A 23,235-nucleotide genomic window follows, 5' to 3' on the forward strand; every position below is an offset into this window, starting at 1 on the left:
TGAATTCAGTATTATGACTATTAAGATTGTTCTACAGCTCTACGATGCATATATAGTACTACCAGACAGTTTGTAGATCATGGTTGTGCTGTATGGGCAACATCAGGAGTTGTCAAGTTATGGCAATCACAGTCACGTAACACCTGCTGACGAGTACAATACCAATGTATGCTTGATGGATCCAAGAACTGTTAGAGAGCTGTATAAAAGTGTCTAACGAAATAACAAAAGTACTGGTAACTTTTTAAAGTGTGTGGTGGCACTATTTTGTGATGAATTGTGTGAAATGGAGACCACTTCTTGAATTGCCTATGCTGAAGTACCAACTTTGATCATCTGTCTATTGTGACCGCAGCATTGTGGCTCCTGTTGTTTAAGCCATTGGATCAGGTGTATGTACAAGACCAGATATAAGGCCTTCCAGTTTATGACTTAAAGAATGTTCCTCAGAAAAAAAGTTTGAAAGTCTTTTACAGGTTTAAGGTGAGGATTACCTCTCACCCCAAACACGTTTTAAAATGTTTAGGGACACCCTGTCACCCACCTATTATTCACCTATACATTAAATGCCCTCTTGTTTAGGAGAATAAGAGTTTAAGAAAGTGTTTGCTACATAAACAAATAACCACGATAAAGAGTACATCCTATTAAATGCAAAGCAACAGTACCGGGAAAAAGTAGGGATACTCTATGATTGACTTATGGGAAAGCTCCCGAATGAGGTGTGCCTTAAAGCCGCAATACGGAGTTCTGTTCCAAAACTAGTAAGCTAACTACCTAAAAGGCATGCAAAAACCTTGCAAACACCACCAACAGCCCAGTTGACACTGATAGAAGCTTGCCAACACACTAACTGGTGTCTTTTGGCAGTATAGCTGCGAATGTCATGCGTGTGAAAGTTTTTCTTCCATTTTTGCAGGGGGTTCCAGCCCGTTACACAGAACTACATAAGGCATATCTTGGATGGCTAGTGGGGAAGACTGAGGTGTTTATCTGTCCTTCACATGACCATATGCTATCAAAGTGAATTTGAGGATGGTACCAAAACCAGTTGCCTATAAAACCATAGCTCAAAAAGTGTCAAATTGTTGCATAGTGTTACTTTAAACCATGGTCGCTGCTGTCCTGTTCTTAGAATTGGGCGTTTAAAATCTCACTTATTCAGTATTTCCATTTCACCCAGTCACTTTTTAGAAATCTGACTTTCATGGACGGCATCTTTGATTTAGAGAGTGCTTGAAAAAAAACTACATCGGAGCCAGAGATTAACGCCCATGGCCAGACCACATAGTTATTCATCCTTTCCATGACCACACCAGCGTTAAAGTGAGGCAATGGGCCCGAACAAACTGCAAGCATATATAGTTCTTTCTTGGTGACTAGGCCTACCAGACCCGCGTGAAATAAGTTAATGTGTTGGTTTTCAGTTCCAAATTTCAGTATTTATTAGAACAAGACACTTCAATAGTGCAGGGTGCTGCCAAAGTTTGTAATTTAAAACAATAGTGCTTGGTATTGATTCTTCGTGGAGTTGTAACGATAAACGACTCCAAACGATGTGCAAATCCCGCGTCAGAGTTGTCCATGTGCAGTTCACATACGCTGTTGCACAACAGGACAACCTTACATCTGTTGCTGCGGTGAAGGCTATTATTATGGGCGTGGCCTGTAGCCGATTACGTCGATATGATTGGCTAACAGCAGCGCCAGATGAGCAAGTTTCTTCAAGTTCAGCACAAGGAAGATTTGGGAAAAAAGTTGGAGGAAAATGGCGAAGGCGTAAAAGTCTACTTTGTGACACCACTTTCACTTACGATGTGTCAAGCGAACCACTGGAAGCAGACCTGTTGCCTTCTTTACGTTTGATGAGCTGGAGAACTCAGGATAAATCCACAAAGGTACATGTTTAGGTATCTCAAAAATGCGGTAATAGAACTGTAGCCTATTGCATCAACCATGTTTACATGCTACAACACATACCGTAAATAGACTTATCGCAGTCGTTCATTAGTCCTCGGAAAAGCCTTGTTCAACGCCAGCTTTTGCAGGAATATGGACGGTTGTTTGTTGTTTAAAGTTTGTCAAATAGCCTAAAAATAGACCTACGCTCACAGGCAATAAATGGGCAATGTTTTTTACAAGCTTGTCGAGTCAATGAAGGTGTCAGGTTGGACAGCATTAGAGAAGATTTTTTAAATTAGACTAATCAGTTTTTAATTTGTTTCTGTGGTAGTCCGAGCTACGAGTGGTGCTTAGAACGCGAATATATAAATGTTTCATGGGTACTTCTATAGCCATCAGTACTCTAGGCTATGTAGCCATAGAGTAGGCTACTTATGCACACACACACACACACACACACACACTCATTGAAACAAATGCCTTTCCAGGATATTGAGTTTATTCCTTCTTTGCCTTGCCATGGCTTCAGTCGAGGTCTGTTTCTAACAAAGGAAGAGACAAAAAGCAGTAAACACTGGATTTTTATTTTCACGCTGCAGGCCTACATTTAGTTAATTATAATGCTTGACATCCCCTCGATTATACAAGCCAGATGCTCTTCTATCAATGGTTTTATGAAAATGCAGAGAAAACTGCCTAAATAGCCAATATTCGTATCTTACCTGAGAACCCATTCATGGAAACAGTGGCATCTTTCATAATGCTTTTCTCCTTGAAATGATGAATAAGGTTTGAGGCCCATAATCATGAGTACCGTAACTTCCAGAAAGTACGATTCCCATCAGCAGGTTATTTAGGCGCATGACTCAAATGACAACTGTAAAGGAAAGCAGCATGGTTTCTTCAGAACTTGTGAGTGCAGTCTGGAACTTCCCAATTTGATGGAGTTCAAGCATTACTCATCAGTACACTGGAACATATCCACGCCTGAGCAGCAGTCATATTCAGATACAGAGTTACATTAGTCCAGTTCCCTACACTTTGAATGCCTATACCACAGTGACAGGGGGCCGCATTAGAACTATACTATGGGGATGGACATATGGATATATCAACTGGGCTAAAAGCATTGTCATTTTGTCAACAGAGAAATGTTTCCATGTGTGAATACAGTGTGTGGGTAATGTGGATATGTGAGTGACTCATAGAAGAGTTAAACGTCAGCTTACACGAATTACATAACCTAGTGCTTACTGGAAAAGTGAAACTACAGCTACTCCCGGTTACTGAAAATGCTTTTTTATAAATGCAAATGTGTTTTACATAGTGGTCTTTGTTACAGCAAGTAATGGCAAAGGTAGGCGCACCTGTTATAGCAGACTGATTGGACATGAGTAGAAGGCATTTGCCACCACCGAAGAGCTCGGATATTAATATAAATATTTAAATAGTACTTTGACTCTTCTTCCTTATACATAGCCACAATATTTGCCATCCACAAAGGTAGAGAAATCCTGTTGCAGACATGACTCCTGTTTTACCATACACTTTTCTCACCTGACCCATTCCATGTGACACATCCTCCACCACAAGTGGTGTGGGTTCTTTAAATATTCAGGGGTGCTGAATTTCACTGAGAGCAATTAGTGCATGAAATGGAAAACCAGTTAGAGTGATTATTTGTATAAGAACTCGGGAATAGTGTCTCCACCGTGGTTCTCAGTGAAGATGTGTTTTTTTGACCTAGGGTTACACTTGACACGGTGACGCTTCAGGAAAAACACCTTTATCAGATTGTCAGACAGAGGAAGGTCTTGTGATGGAGACACTGAATATTTGAAGTAATTTGGTTTACTCATACATCTCCAACAAAACATCTCAGAATATGTTGTACTGTTGTTGAAAGCCATTCTTTTAAAAAGGGTACTAATGCAGACATTTAAAAACCTTGACCACACATTGTTGGCTATAGTGCGAAAACAGGGTTCACTTGGCAAATGTGCCATTAGACAAAAATGCTGTGTTTTACAGCTGATTGTTTCTATCCTGTGACTTATAGTTGTTGCTTTTGCTTTCTGAGACTGAAATGGTGCAACTGCTTCCTGTGGTCTTGTGGTTGCACAATCCGCTAACTTCTAACAATAGAGCCGATGGACATCTTGGTCTCCCAGATTGAAGTCCCCATTAAAAACAAAGCTTCTGTTATGTTGTGCCACTGTCAGGAGCCTATGAAGGAGGAACCAACCACAGGACTGAATAGAAAAAAACAACAACTAAAAAAGCACATGTAACAGTGACCGTGGTTACATGGATTCGAATAACTGCCTTAGTCGGACTGAAATCGCATTATCCGTTTCATGTAAGCACCTTAGTCGGATCGTAGTCGGACCGCACATAGTCGGACTAACACCCCTGGATAACTCGATCCGATCCAGTTGATAGTTCGACTATTGCGGCATGTAACGGTGAATTGGATAAGGAACTGGACTTTGCGTCTTTGCGTATGCTCCCTCTCTCCCTGCCAGGTCGTGACCCGGAAGACGAAAGAGGGATAAGTTGTCTCAACTGTTCATACTAATGACACGGTTTTTTATGAATATCCTGCAGACTGTCTCACAAGCTTATTCTTGTTGATTATGAACAAACATAACAGAAGAGGTCCGAAGATATGAGCACCTTTACAACCCCTCCTTAAACACGTATAAGGACGTTCCACATTTTATTTGCTTAAAACAACAGCAGTACTGTCAAATCAGCTGTCACTCGGCTATTACCTGACCAAGGTTCCATGGCAATGTTCCGAAAGCCCATTTTTCCGACAGCCCGCTGTTCCGAAATTGTGAGTACAGCAACGTGAACCACTATTGCCCACATGCACATCCCAATGAATCACACAATCATAAACATATAAATGCCTTTATTTCACAAGCATTAACTTGAATTCAGAATATTATTATACACACATGCATTTGCATCGCGATGATACAAAAATATTTGTATGATTGCCAACGCATGCATGCTTTGTCAGTGCTTGACAAGATCTGCGTAATGTCCTGCAACAATCTGCCGGTGATTTCCTTCGCATGAGTGGTAGCCTACCCCATATTCAAAACCAGAGTAGGCTAAGTTAACAAATATTGCCTAGGAAAAGTTATATGCGTGATAGCCCGGTGAGCGTCTCCGCTCTGCTGTGCAAACGAAATGCTTTGAGTGTTTTGTGCCACTTAAAATATTTCTAAATTTTGCCAGGGGGACTATTTTTCGGAATATTGAGATTTCGGAATATCGGGCTTTCGGAACACTGGGCCGTCTCCCCTGACCAATACCTGTCAAACTTGGTGATACTATTCACAACTAATTTGTCCTTCATTTTATCAAATATGATGAAATTTGGTATTGTGCCCGCGAGGCACGCGTGAGTTTAGTTGTGTTCAGTTATCTGGCGCTGAAAAAAACCACGAATAAGTACTGTTAAATCAGAAAGCAAATCAGCTGTCACTCGGCTATTACCTGACCAATACCTATCAAACTCGGTGATACTATTCACAACTAATATGTCCTTCATTCTATCAAATATGATGAAATTTGGTATTGTGCCCGCGAGGCACGCGTGACTTTAGTTGTGTTCAGTTATCTGGCGCTGAAAAAAAACACGAAAAGGTACTGTCAAATCAGAAAGCAAATCAGCTGTCACTCGGCTATTACCTGACCAATACCTATCAAACTCGGTGATACTATTCACAACTAATATGTCCTTCATTCTATCAAATATGATGAAATTTGGTATTGTGCCCGCGAGGCACGCGTGACTTTAGTTGTGTTCAGTTATCTGGCGCTGAAAAAAAAACACGCAAAGGTACTGTCAAATCAGAAAGCAAATCAGCTGTCACTCGGCTATTACCTGACCAATACCTATCAAACTCGGTGATACTATTCACAACTAATATGTCCTTCATTCTGTCAAATATGATGAAATTTGGTATTGTGCCCGCGAGGCACGCGTGACTTTAGTTGTGTTCAGTTATCTGGCGCTGAAAAAAAACACGAAAAGGTACTGTCAAATCAGAAAGCAAATCAGCAGTCACTCGGCTATTACCTGACCAATACCTATCAAACTCGGTGATACTATTCACAACTAATATGTCCTTCATTCTATCAAATATGATGAAATTTGGTATTGTGCCCGCGAGGCACGCGTGACTTTAGTTGTGTTCAGTTATCTGGCGCTGCCCTCTAAAGACAGAGACGTGACAGGTGGATCGAGATATTTTCCCGTAAATACCTTTACCTAAATACCTTTATAGACAACATCGATCATACACTCCCATTGCACTCAAACAACCACACTCAAACGAGGAGATATTGTATCAATTAGCCTATTATGTATTGTATTAATTGCACAGAGTTCCAGTGGCGCATGCAGCCGTACGCACTGTGCGTACCTTCTGCTATGCGAGAAGAAGAAAAATATATCATGAACGCATATTTATTAAAATGGGGAAACTATAAAATCGGAGTACAGACAACTAATGCCCAGCGTTGACGATGCAGATACAGAGCTGGAAACAGCTAAATGAGTTACGCAGTGAACTTTATCAAGCCCTGGAAAGTTCGGCAAATTTCTAGCCAAACATTCATTGCGTCCTGAAGGTCTTGTATCTATCTACGAAAAGACTGACTGGACTTGCTCTCATGAATATTCACACAGATTTGGAAATCGACAGCGAAGAAGTACTAAAACAATTTGATGCAACTGGCAGAAGGGCAATGCGTTTAGGCTGTAACCCATTATTTGCGCGCGTGTGTGAATGTGCGTGCGTTTCTCTCGCCTTTTATCTTTCACCTTTGAATAATGTAACTTATAAACACATCGGCCTGGCAGAAAGAAACAAACAAACAAACAAACAAACAACCCAAGAGGCAACACGCATTTCTGGACCGATGAACAGACGCGATTCATGCTCAATCAACTGTTGTTGTTATTGGTAGTGGTGAAGAGGTCAAGCGGAAAGGGCTGTATCACCACTAGTTGTAATAAAAACAGCGCCACCTATCGTATCGGATATGACATGCTTTCGGCCAATGATTCGATTTATTCACTGCCATGTACATTGGGATAATAGCACCTACCCTCGAAAGAAAGCATAGTCCGACTAAGCAAAGATTCGAATTATACCATCATGTAAACACACTGAGTTTTAGTTCAGATGGTGCTGGACTGATTGATGGAGGAAATGTAATGAATGGACAAAATGGTGTTTGCACTCCTTTATGTGCCTTTTCATAGTGCTTGTCACACTATGTGTGTGTATACTTGTACGTTTGTTTGTTTGTGTGATTTCTATTTGTCAATGTGTGTGGTTGAGCTGGAGAGAGAGGGTGACAAGGAGTAGATCAAATGATTTAGTGTTAAATTAGAATGGCAGTAGCAAAAACACTATAGGAGACATGATGTTAATTTGTGAGCGAGAAGGGAGAAGAGGTATGAAAAGGGATAGCAATTCAATTTCTGTGTGTCTATGTGTGAGAGGGACAGGAGAGGGAGAGAGCGAGACATTGTGAGATCAGAGTTCTCATGTGTCCATTACTTCGTCATTCAGCTGATCCCCGCCTCTATTGCTCAGTGGAGCAAAACAAGGAAAGCCTCCCGTCTCCATCTCCACCTTTTGGATATTCAAGACATTTATTTTCTTCTGTTCATCTTCTGTGCGGGTCTATTCTCTGCCACACTTAATGAACATAGTAGATAGTAGCCTACTCCCTTCGTTCCAAATGGATTACTCACCTTTAGGGGGCTTCTTCGGGACTTGCTCCTCCGCGGACATGGCTTCTCTCCTGAGTATGCAGGAAGCGGAACTGCATTATGATGTGCGTTACAGGTAGGAGACACAGCTCCCGCCTGCTCACACACGCTCAGCCTAACTAACAAATACTGTCTGAGGTGAGATGCCAGCACTCACTTTTTCAGTCTGATAACAGTGCCATCTTCTGCTGAGCCTGGTAAGAACACTAATGATCACATGAACTGCTAACTGAAGCATTCAGTTTTGTAAGAAAGTTTGCTGGGTGTCTTTAGACACGGTCACAGGGAAAGATACCTTGTTGTGCGTTGGTACAGTAAAAAGTGCTATGGTTACGTGTACAGTATATATGTAAGAACATGCCTTTGGCATCAAATCAAGCAATTTGTAGCTTTTTACCTCTGTGGTCAAAAAGTGCTTTGGTGTACAGTCTGAGAACATGGGCTTCATTTCTGCTAAGCTCTGCATCAGCTTGTCTGTGGCTATAAAGCACATCTTCCCCTAGGGAGGGGAAAGTAATAAGTGAAGTAGTCTCTTGATGGTAATGGATTGCTGTGGCTGGTGTGTGCACAGCTCACTGAAGATAAGACCTTGTGTCATAGTTTACTTTTTCAGTCCCTCACCTACAGAGTGGACAGTGGACAGGTTGTGCGTGTTTGTTCATGTTTATGCATATGGTGATTTGATTGATTGATTGATTGATTGCCCACAGTGATATGCTGTGATGGGTGTCAGTTCTCTGGTACTGTCCATAAGTCTGACTGAGACTGAATGTGTTGCTTTGAAAGAGAGAACCTCTTGCTTTAATCATTCACTGACCATTTCACCAAGCGTTCTTAGATCTTCATTCTCATCAAAACCATCGAGGAACACCCTAAAGCATTAATTTTGTGTATGGTGAGCTACCAGCACTAATATCCAGGTACTGTCATGAACATTGTGATGCATAGGCACAGATCTTCCCGTCAGTAGATCATGTTTTTGGCATTGGCAAAAGAGCACTGTCTAAGTAAGTGCTGTGAAAACATTCCATGGTTCCACTGTGCTTGGTCCTCCAATTGGGCAGCAGTCTCTGTAATACGAGTGGGCACTCGCGTGGGAACGGAGTTACACTGAGCCCTCTCTGTCAGCCAAGCAACCTGCTACGGGTCACCTGCATTTTTAATGGCCATGCTGAAACTTTGATGAAGTGGAGGGTCTTCTGCTGCCTCACCTGTTCTTCACCATGGCTTGAGTGTCGTCCACTATGGTCACACCTGTTTCTATCACACACCTGTGTGGACGGGCCATATATCTGTGGGGCCTGCACTTAGGAGGCTCACCTGTCCGTGTTTGTGTGACCAGTCCGGGTTGGGTTGCAGGAAGTCTTGCTTGTATCGCACAGTGTTTGGCAATGGAGTTCGTGTGGGTGTGTGATAGACCAACTCAAGGTGCGTATGTGTATCAATTCGGATGCTGGTCTCACGGAGATAATGGCAGGGAGGGGGTGCTGGAGGGATTGCTGGAGGGATTTTTCTTAGAGTTTGAAATTTCTAAAGAAGTTAAAAGGCTTTAGGGGTTTAAATTATTGGGTGGTGTTGAGATGTTTCATAAAACCACACGTCATGTCATGTTCAATCTAAAAAATGGTGTGCACCGTTTTGCTATGGGTTAAACGACTTTGAGGTGCATTTTCTCTCGTTTAGTAGGTGTGTCAGAGGTGTTACCCAATCAGCAGCTGCGTGTATATATTATTAAAATGTCCTTTGCAAATGGAAGCTCAGAATAAAAAGTAAAAAAATAAACGTATATAAACGTAAACGTATATAACCGATCAGACCTAAAAAAATATTCGAAAAGAACACAAAAAATTGCCTTCTCAGCTGCACTTGCATAACACCACCACCAAGGGAGTTGTGGGCATTCTCAATATGTTAAACTACTTACGGTGTGTTGTCCTGCCCCACAAATCAGCCGGTTCTTGTTGATGGTGACAGCTCGAGCAGCTGCAGGTCCAGGGCGACGCGGGTCTGGTGGCCTTGCAGACTCGGGCCGATCTGGGACAGGGACGGGCTCTAATGCACTCAAGTGGATTTCACCGGCTTGGCCTCAGCTCACCGACTAGCATTGAAACCCATCTTCTCCGTGGCATCCTCAGGATGTCGTTAAGAGGGGCTGGGAGAAGCTTAGTGCCGGCCTCAGCAGCAGACACTTGTTGAAAACACCAAAATACCTCAGCACATTCAGACAGAGAGCTGCATGGCTCTAATTATCAGTAAAATTAAGTTTTTGACCTCTGCATATCTTTCTTTCTTCAGCCGTAAGGTGTAAGGCCCTGAACTAATTGCCTTAGTGTGACACAATGACACCGCGCATGGATCCCTGTGGGATTTGTGTTTCTTCAGCCACTGGGAATAATGGATCCCTGAAGTTGTAGTAGCAAAGCATATTAGCTGCCACTCCCCTCATGCAATGAGAGTGAAGTGTGATCTACAGCTCACTCCGGACAAAAAGGAAGGGATTGAGGGAGAAAGATTCACATTCTTTCTTTACAGCCACATTCTCCCTATGGATATTGAGCAGAAATAGACTCCATTAATCCAAGTACAAGTAAATACATGTAGTTCAATTAGAGGCAGAGAGAGCAAGTAGAATGGGAAGTGGACAGGATTGAGCTGGAGAGGAGGACTGGTGACGGGGGATGGGTTGGTGCCAGAGGCTTAACCCAGCTTAACGTTCTCTGGCCACTTATCGCTGCGAAACCTAACATTACCCGCGCCGGAGCAACAACAAAAGATTTTGGAGATTAAAGGCCCCCCAAGGGGGAACAGAGGGGATGAAAGTGGAAGGGAAACTATGCTGTCCACTCTGAAACGGGACAGAGCAGAAAATCACAGTCGCACGTACACTTGACAGTCTTAAGAGGGAAGCTTCCAAAAGGTACAGTTGTCTTGGGATTAGTAATTACCACAGAGGCCGACTTGCGGCATGGGGGTGAACTTCCCTGGGCTGTGTTGGAGGCGGGTGTCACGGCTCAAAACCTGTGGCACCCTGCGGGAATCTTCCAGTTTGCTGTCTGGCCCACGCCGACGCCGGGCGATGGAGAAACTGGACAAGTCCGCCCTGTCCAAGTGCTTTGGGTGTCTGCGCAGGAAGAAGAGTGAAAGGTAGGAGATGGCACCACAAGCCTCCACAAGTCCCTGAGGAGATCCGTGCTGTACAGACTCCCCCTCCCTTTCACTTCAGAGAACCCTGTATTGGTCAAGTCTCCTTGAAATCTTAGTTGGCAGTGCTCTTGAGACTTTGTATAGCATCTACGTTCAGAACAAGGCAGCCCCTGCATTGGTTTGTGAAGGGACATTCCACATGTTAGTGGAAGGACATTCTGCAACATTCTGGACAGGGTGCTTCATTCCTCATGATATCAAATTTGGAATCATTCAGTGTTTTTTATTTGGTCAAGTTAGCTGTGACTCCCCAGACTGGCAATTAAATCCTGTGGCATAATCCCAGTAACACTCGCTGCTATGCACTAGACTCCAGTGCAGTCTCAAAAGTGTGCTGGGAGAAGCAGCCTTGCCCTGGGTCTCTGAGCTGACTGCAGGTCAGTGAGATGGTGAATAGCCACTGTTGAGTTGACCAGAGGAGCTGCCAGAGAGTCGCTGCTTGGGCAGCTCTCATGAGAGACAGGAACAAACAGCTTGCTAACAGAGAACGGAAAATCTTTGATAAACAAACATATGGTTTTAGCCACTGGAAGGGCGGGGAGCACAGGCAGGGCTGTAGCTTGCAAGTAAGTGTGTGTGTGTGTCTATGTTAGAGAGTGGATACTGTAAAGGGGGTAGACATTTGTTTAAGATTTGTTTTCCTTTTGTATTTTTCTGATCTTATTCAGTCACAATGACATAGTTATGGACTGTCAGGCTTACTAGGACCTACTCTAGGCTACTCTAGGCTTTGTCCATATTGTGTTATATTCTTATAAGATGATAAAATATAACAGCAATTCTTTACCCCCTTAGTTCTCTCTTGATATTTGTGGTTATTTGCTCTCTCTCTCTTTCTCTCTGTGTAGGATGGAGGCGTCCTGTCTGGAGCTGGCTCTGGAAGGTGAGCGCCTGTGTAAGGTGGGTGACTACGGCGCCGGTGTCTCTTTCTTCGAGTCGGCCATCCAGGTAGGCACGGAGGACCTGCAGATCCTCAGTGCCATCTACAGCCAGCTGGGCAACGCTTACTTCCACCTGCACGACTACAGCAAAGCCTTGGAGTACCACCGCCATGACCTCACCCTGACCAGGTACGCCACATGATGTTTACTCCAGGGTGCAGCTCAGGATGTGAAGCTCTTTCAGGGGCTAATGGGGGAAATTAACAAAATTAAAGGCGAGAACAAGTAATATTTGTATATATATTTGTATAATGCATCTCACGCCCTAGGGCAATCTAGAAAAAAACAAGAAATACTTGTTGCAGTGTACCTACTGACAATGGACAGCTATGGTTGTGTTTTTGAGGAAATATGTGTATTTCCCTGTTTGGATATGCTGTAGCCAGGTGAAGTGCTTATAAACAAAGTAGATACTGATAAGTGAAAAGAAATACAGCCACGCCAAATGAAAATCACAATGATTGCTTTTTTGGAATTTCTTTTTAGAATATTTAATTTGGTGACATTCATTTTGTGAAGTTATATTTGCTAACAGATGCATTTCATGACATTCCATCTCACTATGATGGCAGACATGCAAATCATTTCAATACACAGAACAATACTGTTATATTTTATGTTTTATTTTCAATGGAACCAACAAAAATGTTTTATCTTAACATTACAGAAATTATTACTTCATAAAATTAAGGGTCTAAATTATTTTCATCAATGTATTAGTTATTGAGTGCAAACAATTAACTTAGGTTTTAACAAAGTGAATGTAATACTAAATGTAATGTAAAATAAACCCATGTATTTATCAAATATAAATATAAAAATTATATAGTAACACGTCTGCTCCTCTGTAAAGGGCTATCGGAGATGAACTGGGAGAGGCAAAGGCTAGTGGTAACCTTGGCAACACGCTGAAAATTTTGGGCCGGTTCGATGAGGCAGCAGTTTGTTGCCAGAGGCACCTTGACATCTCCAGAATGCTCAATGATAAGGCAAGTCTCATGCGGTGATGCTTTATATGCCTACTGCCTCCCTATCACTCACAGAGCTTTACTAGAAGACATACTTGATGGAGTTCTTTATTTGGGGGTGTTCATTTTCTTTCTTTTGGGTGGGTGTGTGTGTGTGTGTGTGTGTGTGTGTGTGTGTGTTTGTGTGTGCAGGTTGGGCAGGCCAGAGCACTGTATAACTATGGGAACGTGTACCATGCCAAAGGAAAGAGCATCTGCTGGAGTGGGATGGACCCTGTAGAATTTCCAGAAGAGGCCCGGATAGCACTGAACCATGCCATTGAATACTACGAGTCAGTACTCGGTGCCTCTTATCAGTAACATGACATTGTGCAGTTGATTCACTGTCATTTTCTCATTGTCATTTTCCCATTTCATTGTCATGTTTTTGCAGGGCTAATCTGTCCATCGTCAAAGAGCTAGGTGATAGAGCAGCCCAGGGACGAACCTATGGTAACCTTGGCAACACACATTACTTGCTGGGAAACTTCGAGAATGCTGTAGTGGCCCATGAACAGGTAGAGAACAAAACAGATCTATATATGATGGTGAAGGGAGCAGATCTAACATACGTATATGACATACATTCTCTTACAGGTGTATGAATAGGATTGCCTTGCTGTAATTTCTGTACTCTCAAGTTAGATATACTCCTTATAACATCCAAACTTTCGTTGTCCTCTCTCTCACTCTCTCTCTCTTTCTATCACTTTTCACTCACATGTTCACAATCTCCAGCGTCTTCTGATCGCTAAAGAGTTTGGAGACAGACCTGCTGAGAGGAGGGCCTATTGTAACCTTGGAAACGCCCATATTTTCTTGGGACAGTTTGAGATTGCTGCCGAGCATTACAAGTATGTCAAGTCCAGGTCAAAACTTCAGTGCTGTGTGTGTGTGGTGTGCTTTCTCGTGCGTGTGCGTGTGCGTGTGCGTGTGTGTGTGTGTGTGTGTGTGTGTGTTTTTTACATCTTCCATCTTGTTTTATGTTCCTAGACGCACACTACAGTTGTCTCGCTCGCTGAAGGATAGCGCAGTGGAGGCCCAAGCCTGCTACAGTCTAGGCAACACCTACACCCTGCTGCAGGATTACGGCAGAGCCATCGATTACCACCTCAAACACATGCGCATCGCTCAGGAACTCATTGACCGGTCAGCACAAACACTCCCTCCAACACACACACACACACACACACACACACACACACACACACACACACACACACACACACACACACACACACACACACACATAGATGTGTGGGTAGTCTACAGTCCTCAGAAAATATGCCAGCACCAAAGGTGGTGCTGTGTTTGGCTTGGACGTTGGAGTGGTTGTCTGCCAAGCCTCGACGAGGGTTAATCACCCCCACTAAGTGCTCAGATATATGAATGCTGATCTTAGTTACACCTGCTTAGTCAAAGGGGGCAAGATGTAGACGAAACATGGCGGGGTAGCATCTAACCAGGTATCCCAAGGTTACGAAAATCTAGGAAACCACTACATCTTTGAATTGAAATATTTTCCTGACCTTTTAAAGTTTTGGAAAAAGTTCAACATATCCATCTATTTAGCATGTGTTGTACAGCATGTTTGAAATAGTTATAGGAATTACAGAGTGATGGGTCAAACACTTCAAACAAAACAGGAGTAAATTAAGTCAAATATGTAAGTTAAGACAACATAAAAAATAAATATAAGTTAAGACAACATACCCTCCCCCACTCCCTTTCCAGCCATCACACTCTCACACTGTCTCCCATCCTACCTCCCTCATGAGTAAAATATTGTAGGTCAGGTTCTCTGACCCTGCACTCACATGTTTTGTGTGTTCAATTTGTTCCTCTCTTTCCATTCTTCCATGTAGGGTAGGAGAGGGTCGGGCGTGCTGGAGTTTAGGGAATGCTCACACAGCACTGGGCAATCATGGGCAGGCCATGCACTTTGCCCAGAGACACCTGGAGATCTCCAAAGAGGTGTGTGTGTGTGTGTGTGTGTGTGTGTGTGTGTGTGTGTGTGTGTGTGTGTGATGTTATCTGACCAAATTACAATTAGATACTTTGTCTCCTTCTCTCCCCATGTGCTACGGCGGTTCATGTTTACTTTTCTTCTGGTTCTTTTTCTTCTGCTACTGTGTAATGGGTGACAGCCTGTTTCAACTTCCTGTAATTGGTCTGAAAGTCTGAACCATCCAGAAGTTTTTTCACACTGTAAATTAACATGGTTCAATGTAGGTGTGAAAGCACCCTGAAAGTAGAGATGCAAAGATTTAAGGCTGTGTCGGGGAAAAACATTTATACATTGTGTCGTCTGTGTCTGTGTCTGTGTCTGTGTCTGTGTCTGTGTCTGTGTCTGTGTCTGTGTCTGTGTCTGTGTGTGTGAGAGGTGGCTCCCTCTGCTGGTGCACAGATAGTTGCTCTGGTCTGGCACTGTTTACTACTTTTTTACTTTAAAGTAAAATACATTATTCATGTGACTGTTGTTTGTTTCAGAACTGCAGTGATCAAAATGTTTTTTTTTTTAACAGTGTATGGTAACTGTTATAGAATCAGGCTGTCATTGAATATGCTTTTATACAGTATGGAAGGAATGAATAGCTTGCATTAATGACTCTATTATATGGTGCACACAGGAGTACTGGGTTGATAGGTAGGTAGGTAGACATGTTACACATTTCATGTGTACTGATGTTCTCGGTCTCTCACCTAGATAGGGGACCGCAGTGGAGAGCTGACAGCCAGGATGAACATATCGGACCTCCAGCTGGTGCTGGGACTGAACCACAGCAGCACTGACCCCAACCTCAGTGTGCACGCCGGCAACACCTCTAACCTCTGCGTCAACCATGACTACAGCCCACATGGTGAGTTCACCATCATCGCCACAGCTGACTTTTAGTCCTGTGAAGTTGTACCACCAGTTGAACACCTGAAGTCTAACTAACTATGTATGCCATGCAAGGTTTGTGTACTGGATTATGGAATATAAAGAATGATTCCTCAGAGATGATACAGTGGGGAAAAAAGGTATTTTAACCCCTGCCGATTTCGCAAGTTTGCCCACTTGCAAAGAAATGCGTGATCTATAATTGTAATGGTAGGTCTATTTTAACAGTGAGAGACAGAATATCAACAAAAACATCCAGAAAACTGCATTTTATAACAGCTATGAATTGATTTGCATTTGATCGCGGCAAATAAGTATTTGAACCCCTAGTCACATGACTTAGTACTTGGTGGAGTAACCCTTTTTGGTAAGTCAGACTGTTCTTCTAGTTGGTCACCAGGTTTTCACACATCTCAGGAGGGATTTTGGTCCACTCCTCTTTGCAGATCCTCTCCAAATCCTTAAGGTTGCATTTTCAATGGGAGGGAATGAGGTTCACGCCCAATATTCCACGGTACATGGCCCCATCCATAGTCCCCTCGATGCGGTGGAATCGTCCTATACCCTTGGCAGAGAAACAGCCCCAAAGCATAATGTTTCCACCTCCATGCTTGACTGTGGGGATGGTGTTCTTGGGGTCATATTCAGCATTCTTCCCCCTCCAAACGCGGCAAGTCGAGTTGATGCCAAAGAGCTTGATTTTGATCTCATTTGACCACATCACGTTCTCCCAATCCTCCTTAGAATCAATCAAGTGTTAATTGGCAAACTTCAGACGGCCCTGTACGGTTCCTTGAGCAGGGGGACCTTGCAAGCGCTGCAGGACTTCAAACCATTACGGCGTAGTGTGTTGCCAATGGTTTTCTTGGTGACTGGGGTCCCAGCTGCCTTGAGATCATTCACAAGCTCCCCCCATGTAGTTATGGGGTTATCCCGCACGTTTCGGATGATCACCGATACTGCACGAGGCGAGATCTTGCATAGAGCCCCAGACTGAGGGCGATTGACAGTTGTTTGGTGTTGCTTCCATTTGCTAATAATCGCACCAACAGTTGTCTGTTCTCACCCAGGTGCTTTCCGATGGTTTTGTAGCCCATTCCAGCCTTGTGCAGGTCTACAATCTTATCTCTGATGTCCTTGGACAACTCTTTGGTCTTGCCCATGGTGGTGAGGTTGAAGGTGTGTAGTAGGATTCTTTGGACAGGTTTCTTTTATACACGTCACCAGTTGAGATCATGTGTACCTTGTTAGGCCTAATGAGAACTAATCTGTGTGCCTCATGGGCACATAACTGGTCTGTGGGAGCCAGAATTCTTGCTGTTTGGTAGGGGTTCAAATACTTATTTGCCGATATCAAATGCAAATAAATTCATAACTGTTATAAAATGCAGTTTTCTGGATGTTTTTGTTGATATTCTGTCTCTCACTGTTAAAATAGACCAACCATTACAATTATAGATCACGCATTTCTTTGCAAGTGGCCAAACTTCCGAAATCGGCAGGGGGTCAAATACTTATTTTCCCCACTGTATATGTAGAGGGCTTTAGTGTAGAAATATTCAGTTGTGAAGGGGGAGCTGAGACCAAGGTGGTGTTGTAGAGTGAATTCATTATGGGTTTGGCCATGCTATTATTATAAGGGAAGATATGTCTAATATTTATAGCCCAAATTCATCCCGGTTAGCAGTTTCTGGACCACAAAGAACATTGTGTATGTAGCATCTGAGCAGAAGAGTGAAAAATAATTAGTTGTTATTGTAAATTATTTCTCAGGAGCTCGACCAAGAACTGGAAGGAGAACCAGCATGGAGAATATGGAACTGGTCAAACTCAACCCTGAAAAGAGCGCTGTATGTGAATACAAGAAATGCCCAAAAACGCATAGCTGAAACATGCATTCACACACACACACACACACACACCCACACACTACTACTACTACTGCTACTACTACTACTACTACTACTACTACAACTACAACTAGGTATTAAACCATATTTTAATGTACTGTCTGAATTCACAACCCCATCCCCCCATGCAGGAGCCAAGGGTGGAGGGTGATGCAGCCTCCTCTCCCATCAAACCCTCCATGGCCAAGACCTCATCCAAGCTCTTCTTCATTCGCCGTCTTCGTGGTAGGAAGCCCAAGGGCAGCAGCTCGAGCTCCAAAGTCTTCCAGGATAGCAGCACGTGTCCCATCCCTAACACTGATGCTCTAGAGTCCAAGGTAGGATGCTTTTATGCTTTTATCTTAGTACTTCTAATTAATGATAAGAAAGCTGTGGTGTTGTTTTTTCAGGTAGGTTTGGCCATGAGGAAAAATGTAAAGGTTTTAGACACAAGTTAGCTGTTTCGTATGATTGTCATAAGTGTTTGAAAAACTGCATGTCTGTGACGTATGTTTTATCATAAAGGTTCAGTATTTTATGTTGGCTACTCGTGCGATTCTTCTTAAGTGACATGATTTCCTAATACTCAGGATAATGACAAAAACAGTAGACGTGGAACCTTTAATACTTTTAATTGAACTCATCTTGTTCAGTTGACCTTTTCAACAAGTCAGGAGCAAGGACAATGGTAGTAGCTGTCCTTGAATAATTCGGTGGTTTATTCTTTTCAATTTGAATGTGGATCATTGTATGTGAGGGGGGGTATGTTCTATTGTCCTTTTATCCTTACATCCCATCAAAGATACATTTTGAATTGAAACCAATCTTCCTTTTGCAGCATGGCATTGATACACTTGGAGACGAGGGTTTTTTCGATCTCCTCAGTCGTTTCCAAGGCAACCGCATGGATGACCAAAGGTGCTTCATACAGGATGACCACAACCGTTTTCCCTCTACCTCCCTCCCCACCACCCCGACCGTAGCCTCAAAGAAATGTGAGTTAGCCCCCATCCCTACCAGTAGGCTAATGCTGACTGCTGTTGCCTTGACAGGGGTGGCTAACGTTACTCGTTGGAGTTCTGCTTCAATTGAACAAAGTCTTTCGAACAACTGATGGAAAAAGATCAAGTGATCCAAAAGGAATGATTTAATTCTTGTAGCCACCCCTTTGCCAAAGCTAAAGCTAATGCTAATATGGTCATCATGGCTAGCTGCATTAACTCCTCTGTTTGCTCAGTTGTGAAACTCCCTCAGTCACCCTACATGAGTGTATTGATTTTCTTCATAGTGTGTAGCCATTAATAATCACTGTTACCTAATTTAAAGATGGGTGTCTCCATGTTTGAGGACATTTTCACACCTGAAAGTCTGAACCAAGGTTCATGTTTTTGTGATATTGTATAGATTTGAACTGGTTAGTTTTGGTTTCTCGTTGCAATTTTGTGAGCGCACTACAGAACTTTGCATGACATACCTATGTCCATTCGTCATCACCTACGTGGGCTGTATTTCTCTATACTTGACATTGATTGGCTAATAGGCTATCCAGGGGTCATGAAAAAGGAAAACGATCCTGCTCATCCGTTTTTTTCTGATGGCATCGCCTTTATATAATGCCGCCACAGACTGTTTATCCCACAAGAGATATTTTGTGTGGCCAAGAAAGAACAATGGACCTCATTCCTGAACGCAGTTAAGAAAAAGAAAGACTCCACTTACGAAGTTCCCGGGACAATTTTAGCATTCCTAAATGTTTTTCATCTGGCATTCTTTCTTAGCTAAGAACAGGATTTAAGAATGCGGAAAAGCGTTCTTAGATAGGCCAGATTGGAGTGCGCCCATGTTCTTAAGGGCCTGAATTTGTGAGAAATCATTGGTGATTGCGTTCACATCAATTCTACAGACATCTTCGGATTAAAATAAAAATAATAATAATAATAAATAAGAAAAATACGTCACTAACAATTACGTTTCACATTTATAGTCATGATTCTACGAGGAATCGTGATGTCCTAAAATCAATAAAAGCACTACACGAACATTGCAAATGGCAGTGAAGAAATAAATAAGCACTAAACTCAATCGCGTGGATATAGCCATAGTGGAATAGAATGGACACATCTATATTCTGTAAATAAACATGTGAATATCCATAACTTAAATATATCATATGGGCCTTCATAATATAGATCAGGCCTATCAAGATCCACAAGTAGCCTACTCATGTATTTAACTCAACTTCACATCAGCCCATTTCTTTTTCACTTCAGCCGCTGTGCGCCCCTCTCCTGACACCACGTAACCTCACCTGTTATCTCCTCCCATGCCTCTTTTTTTTGGGTGGTCTTGTACCACCTATTGACTCTACTAAAAAAGATGTCATGCTTATGTTCTCCCGTTATCCCTCGGGATAAATAAAGTATCCATCTATCTACTATCTATGAATGAAAGGCCAACATAAAACCAGTCTCATCTTAACAGTTAACAAAACATGATAAGGTTACAAATCCTGACTTGTCAAGACTGACGTGGGCTGCATCGCGTAAACATGGTCTCAACGCAACGTGTTAATACTTGTTTATACCTCGCCGTATCCATCTGTTACCTTTTGTGCTTTGAAGAGCCTGACTTCATGCCACTGATATCTTTATACATATTTCTCAACACAACGTGTGAGCGACAATGTAGCCAATAGTAACTCTTGATTCTTTCCTCTTTTTTGGGAAAAGGGACTCTCCACCACATGCGAAATGTTCAAATGTGACTTCCCTACACTCTCCAATATGTTTGTCTGCCAAAACATTACTCTAGTTTAAGCACAAAAAAGTGAACATTCACCAGCAGCGCAAAAGTAGGGTTGACAGCTTTTGGAGACCGCAAAGGGCCAATATAAAATCTTGGCCTTTTATAGTTATTACTGAGTTACTTTGCTCACCTCTATTATTCCAGATTACATTAAACTGCAGGCCAACTAAATGAATTGGAGAGCTGTCATATTAGGTGTCTAATTTAAATTTCAATACAACGATGCTTGAAAAACCTATCAAGACAATAATGTAATCAATATATCAATCTTTTACGACATTCCTAGCACTAGCACATGTTTTAAGGTGTCAGAGAGTGAGGTTTACTCACTCCAGAGCTCACCCCTGTAGATCTCTAATTACAATCCCCACCTTCCTCAGCTACTTCCGGGTCAGGCCTCCCACAGGCCCCGGGAAAGCCTGGGAGCTTGCCAGGCCTCACCCAAGCAGTCCTCAGCCAGCTCATGACCAGCGGTGATGGCAACCACCCTGATGAAGACTTCTTTGACATGCTTGTCAAGTCCCAGGTGATTGCTTATTATTCATTATTCATTCTGTTTTTATATGTGATATTGTATAAATGAACCCGAATGAGTGTGAATAATAAGTAAGAGGTATGAACTTGGATGAGTGTGAATAATAAGTAAGAGTTATGAACTTGGATGAGTGTGAATAATAAGTAAGAGTTATGAACTTGGATGAGTGTGAATAATAAGTAAGAGTTATAGACTTGGATGAGTGTGAATAATAAATAAGAAGTTGGATGAGTGTGATAGTAATATTTCATACCATATATTTGGAGACTGAGATATGATCAGTCCAGGAAACAGGTTTAATCTTGTACAATAGTGCGCACCAAGGGAGACAGAGACAGAGGTATCACTCAAGGCCTCACCTAAGACTCTTCTAATTAGCCATTGTAAAATTTCAGTTATACTATGCCCTCTGAGTATAAGGGGTGTCACCCTGTATTTATGAGGCCTTGGAGACACAAGTCTCTGAGCCATTTGCCACGCAGAGGAAATGTTGGTTAAGAGCTCCAACTGAGCTTTAAGATCTGAGACTTGTATTCATAGGCCAAGGACCATTAAGGACAAGTGAGAAACCCTTCACATCTCACCCAGGTCAATGTCTCTCTCCAACAGAACATTCAACCAGAAATGCCTACACTCTAGCCTAAGTCCAAATAAAAGCACAATTACAACTACATATAAGATGCATTGAGTTATTGACTATGGTATATCATAATAACCTGTGAACCTTAAATTCTGATTCCTTTAAGTGTGAATAATAAGTAAGAGTTATAGACTTGGATGAGTGTGAATAATAAGTAAGAGTTATATTTGCTATATTTGATTTGGTCTAGTTTGTCTGTTGCTGTTTGGTGAGTGCCAAGTGTTCCATTCTCCCTCCTCTTACTCAGACTAAGAGCTGTTCCATTCTCCCTCCTCTTAGACTCAGACTAAGAGCTGTTCCATTCTCCCTCCTCTTAGACTCAGACTAAGAGCTGTTCTATTCTCCCTCCTCTTAGACTCAGACTAAGAGCTGTTCCATTCTCCCTCCTCTTAGACTCAGACTAAGAGCTGTTCCATTCTCCCTCCTCTTAGACTCAGACTAAGAGCTGTTCTATTCTCCCTCCTCTTAGACTCAGACTAAGAGCTGTTCCATTCTCCCTCCTCTTAGACTCAGACTAAGAGCTGTTCCTACCTCTGCCCTTTCATTCTCTCACCTCCTTTTACTTTTCTCTTCTCTCACTCGTCCGCCCACAGGGCTCCAGACTGGATGATCAGAGGTGTGCAGCGCCTCCTCCTCCCACCAGGGGGCCCACTGTGCCTGATGAGGACTTCTTCAGCCTCATCCTGCGCTCCCAGGCCAAGCGCATGGATGAACAGCGGGTGGTCATTCCTCCTCCGTAACCCAGACTGAGGTCTTTTTCCTCGTCCTCCCTCCCTCCTCTGAGTGGAGTCTGAGCCGGGGGCAGTCATAGCTGCGGATGCCTGAAGGAGCTGAGGGCCTGCAGAAAGCAAGAGCCTCCTCAGCCTGGGCCTCGGACAAGTTACTGTCATCATCTCCCGATTCAGAGATCCCACCCTGTGCTGCGGTGTAAAGCAGAGAGCTGCTTACACTTGTTTGCATGTTATATATCTCATCAGTTCTGCCCTTCTTTCTGCTGTATCTTCACATCTCTCTGATCTTCTGCCTTTGCTCATGTTCTGTCTTGTTATTTCTGATCTCAAGTGATAGATTCTGTGATAGATTCATTGGATTGATTACCATACAGAAAAAAGGACAGTAGCTGAACTTCTGAACCTGATCAGATTATATTATCGATATTGGACGTTTGTCTAGCGGTTTTATTTTGTTATTTTTATTGTGACTGTATGGATTATTTGAGTCCCATGCCTTTTTTTATATCAGGTCGTCTTCACACGTGTTAGTGTATAAAATTATAATGTGCACCTTTTTGTAATAGACATGTAAGAAAAGACTAACATGCTGTTCTTTGATATTATCAATTTCTTTTCATGATTTTTATACTACTATTAATGGTATTGAGGAATAAAGCCTCATGTTATCAAGTTGCCCAACAAACTAGTGAAGCTCTATGATCATTGATGTAAGGTCTCTGTGCAGTTATCAGTGGAAAATATGCTGGCTGATTGTGTGTAACAGTGGTATCATTTCTCTAACTGCTCCGTTTTCCACTGTTATTGTACACATTCTTACACTCTTATACCATTTCATCCTTAAACACTTCTATTCAGTGTAGAGTTTGCTAAATTACAGACCTAACAACCAGC

The 23,235-nt window shown here is 42.6% G+C and overlaps 1 protein-coding gene and 1 long non-coding RNA gene across 2 annotated transcripts; one reads left to right on the top strand and one right to left on the bottom strand.

The window, feature by feature from the left end:
• Positions 1-1,707: 1,707 nt before the first annotated feature.
• Positions 1,708-23,124, top strand: LOC105910725 (G-protein-signaling modulator 2-like). Its single transcript, XM_012839452.3, has 14 exons — positions 1,708-1,898; positions 11,758-11,979; positions 12,704-12,839; positions 13,011-13,150; positions 13,252-13,375; positions 13,596-13,711; positions 13,851-14,006; positions 14,723-14,831; positions 15,565-15,718; positions 17,515-17,591; positions 17,783-17,968; positions 18,469-18,625; positions 20,816-20,961; positions 22,204-23,124. Exons 2-14 carry the CDS (start codon positions 11,759-11,761, stop codon positions 22,348-22,350), a joined length of 1,869 nt encoding a protein of 622 aa, XP_012694906.1. The 5' UTR covers positions 1,708-1,898; position 11,758; the 3' UTR covers positions 22,351-23,124.
• On the bottom strand, positions 2,370-4,227 carry LOC116222166. Its single transcript, XR_004164503.2, has 2 exons — positions 2,625-4,227; positions 2,370-2,444 (listed from the first exon to the last, which is right to left on the bottom strand). It is a non-coding gene; the product is annotated as an uncharacterized LOC116222166 (long non-coding RNA).
• Positions 23,125-23,235: the final 111 nt, after the last annotated feature.

The sequence above is a fragment of the Clupea harengus genome, chromosome 10, assembly GCF_900700415.2.
Source record: "Clupea harengus chromosome 10, Ch_v2.0.2, whole genome shotgun sequence".
Classification (NCBI taxonomy): domain Eukaryota; kingdom Metazoa; phylum Chordata; class Actinopteri; order Clupeiformes; family Clupeidae; genus Clupea; species Clupea harengus.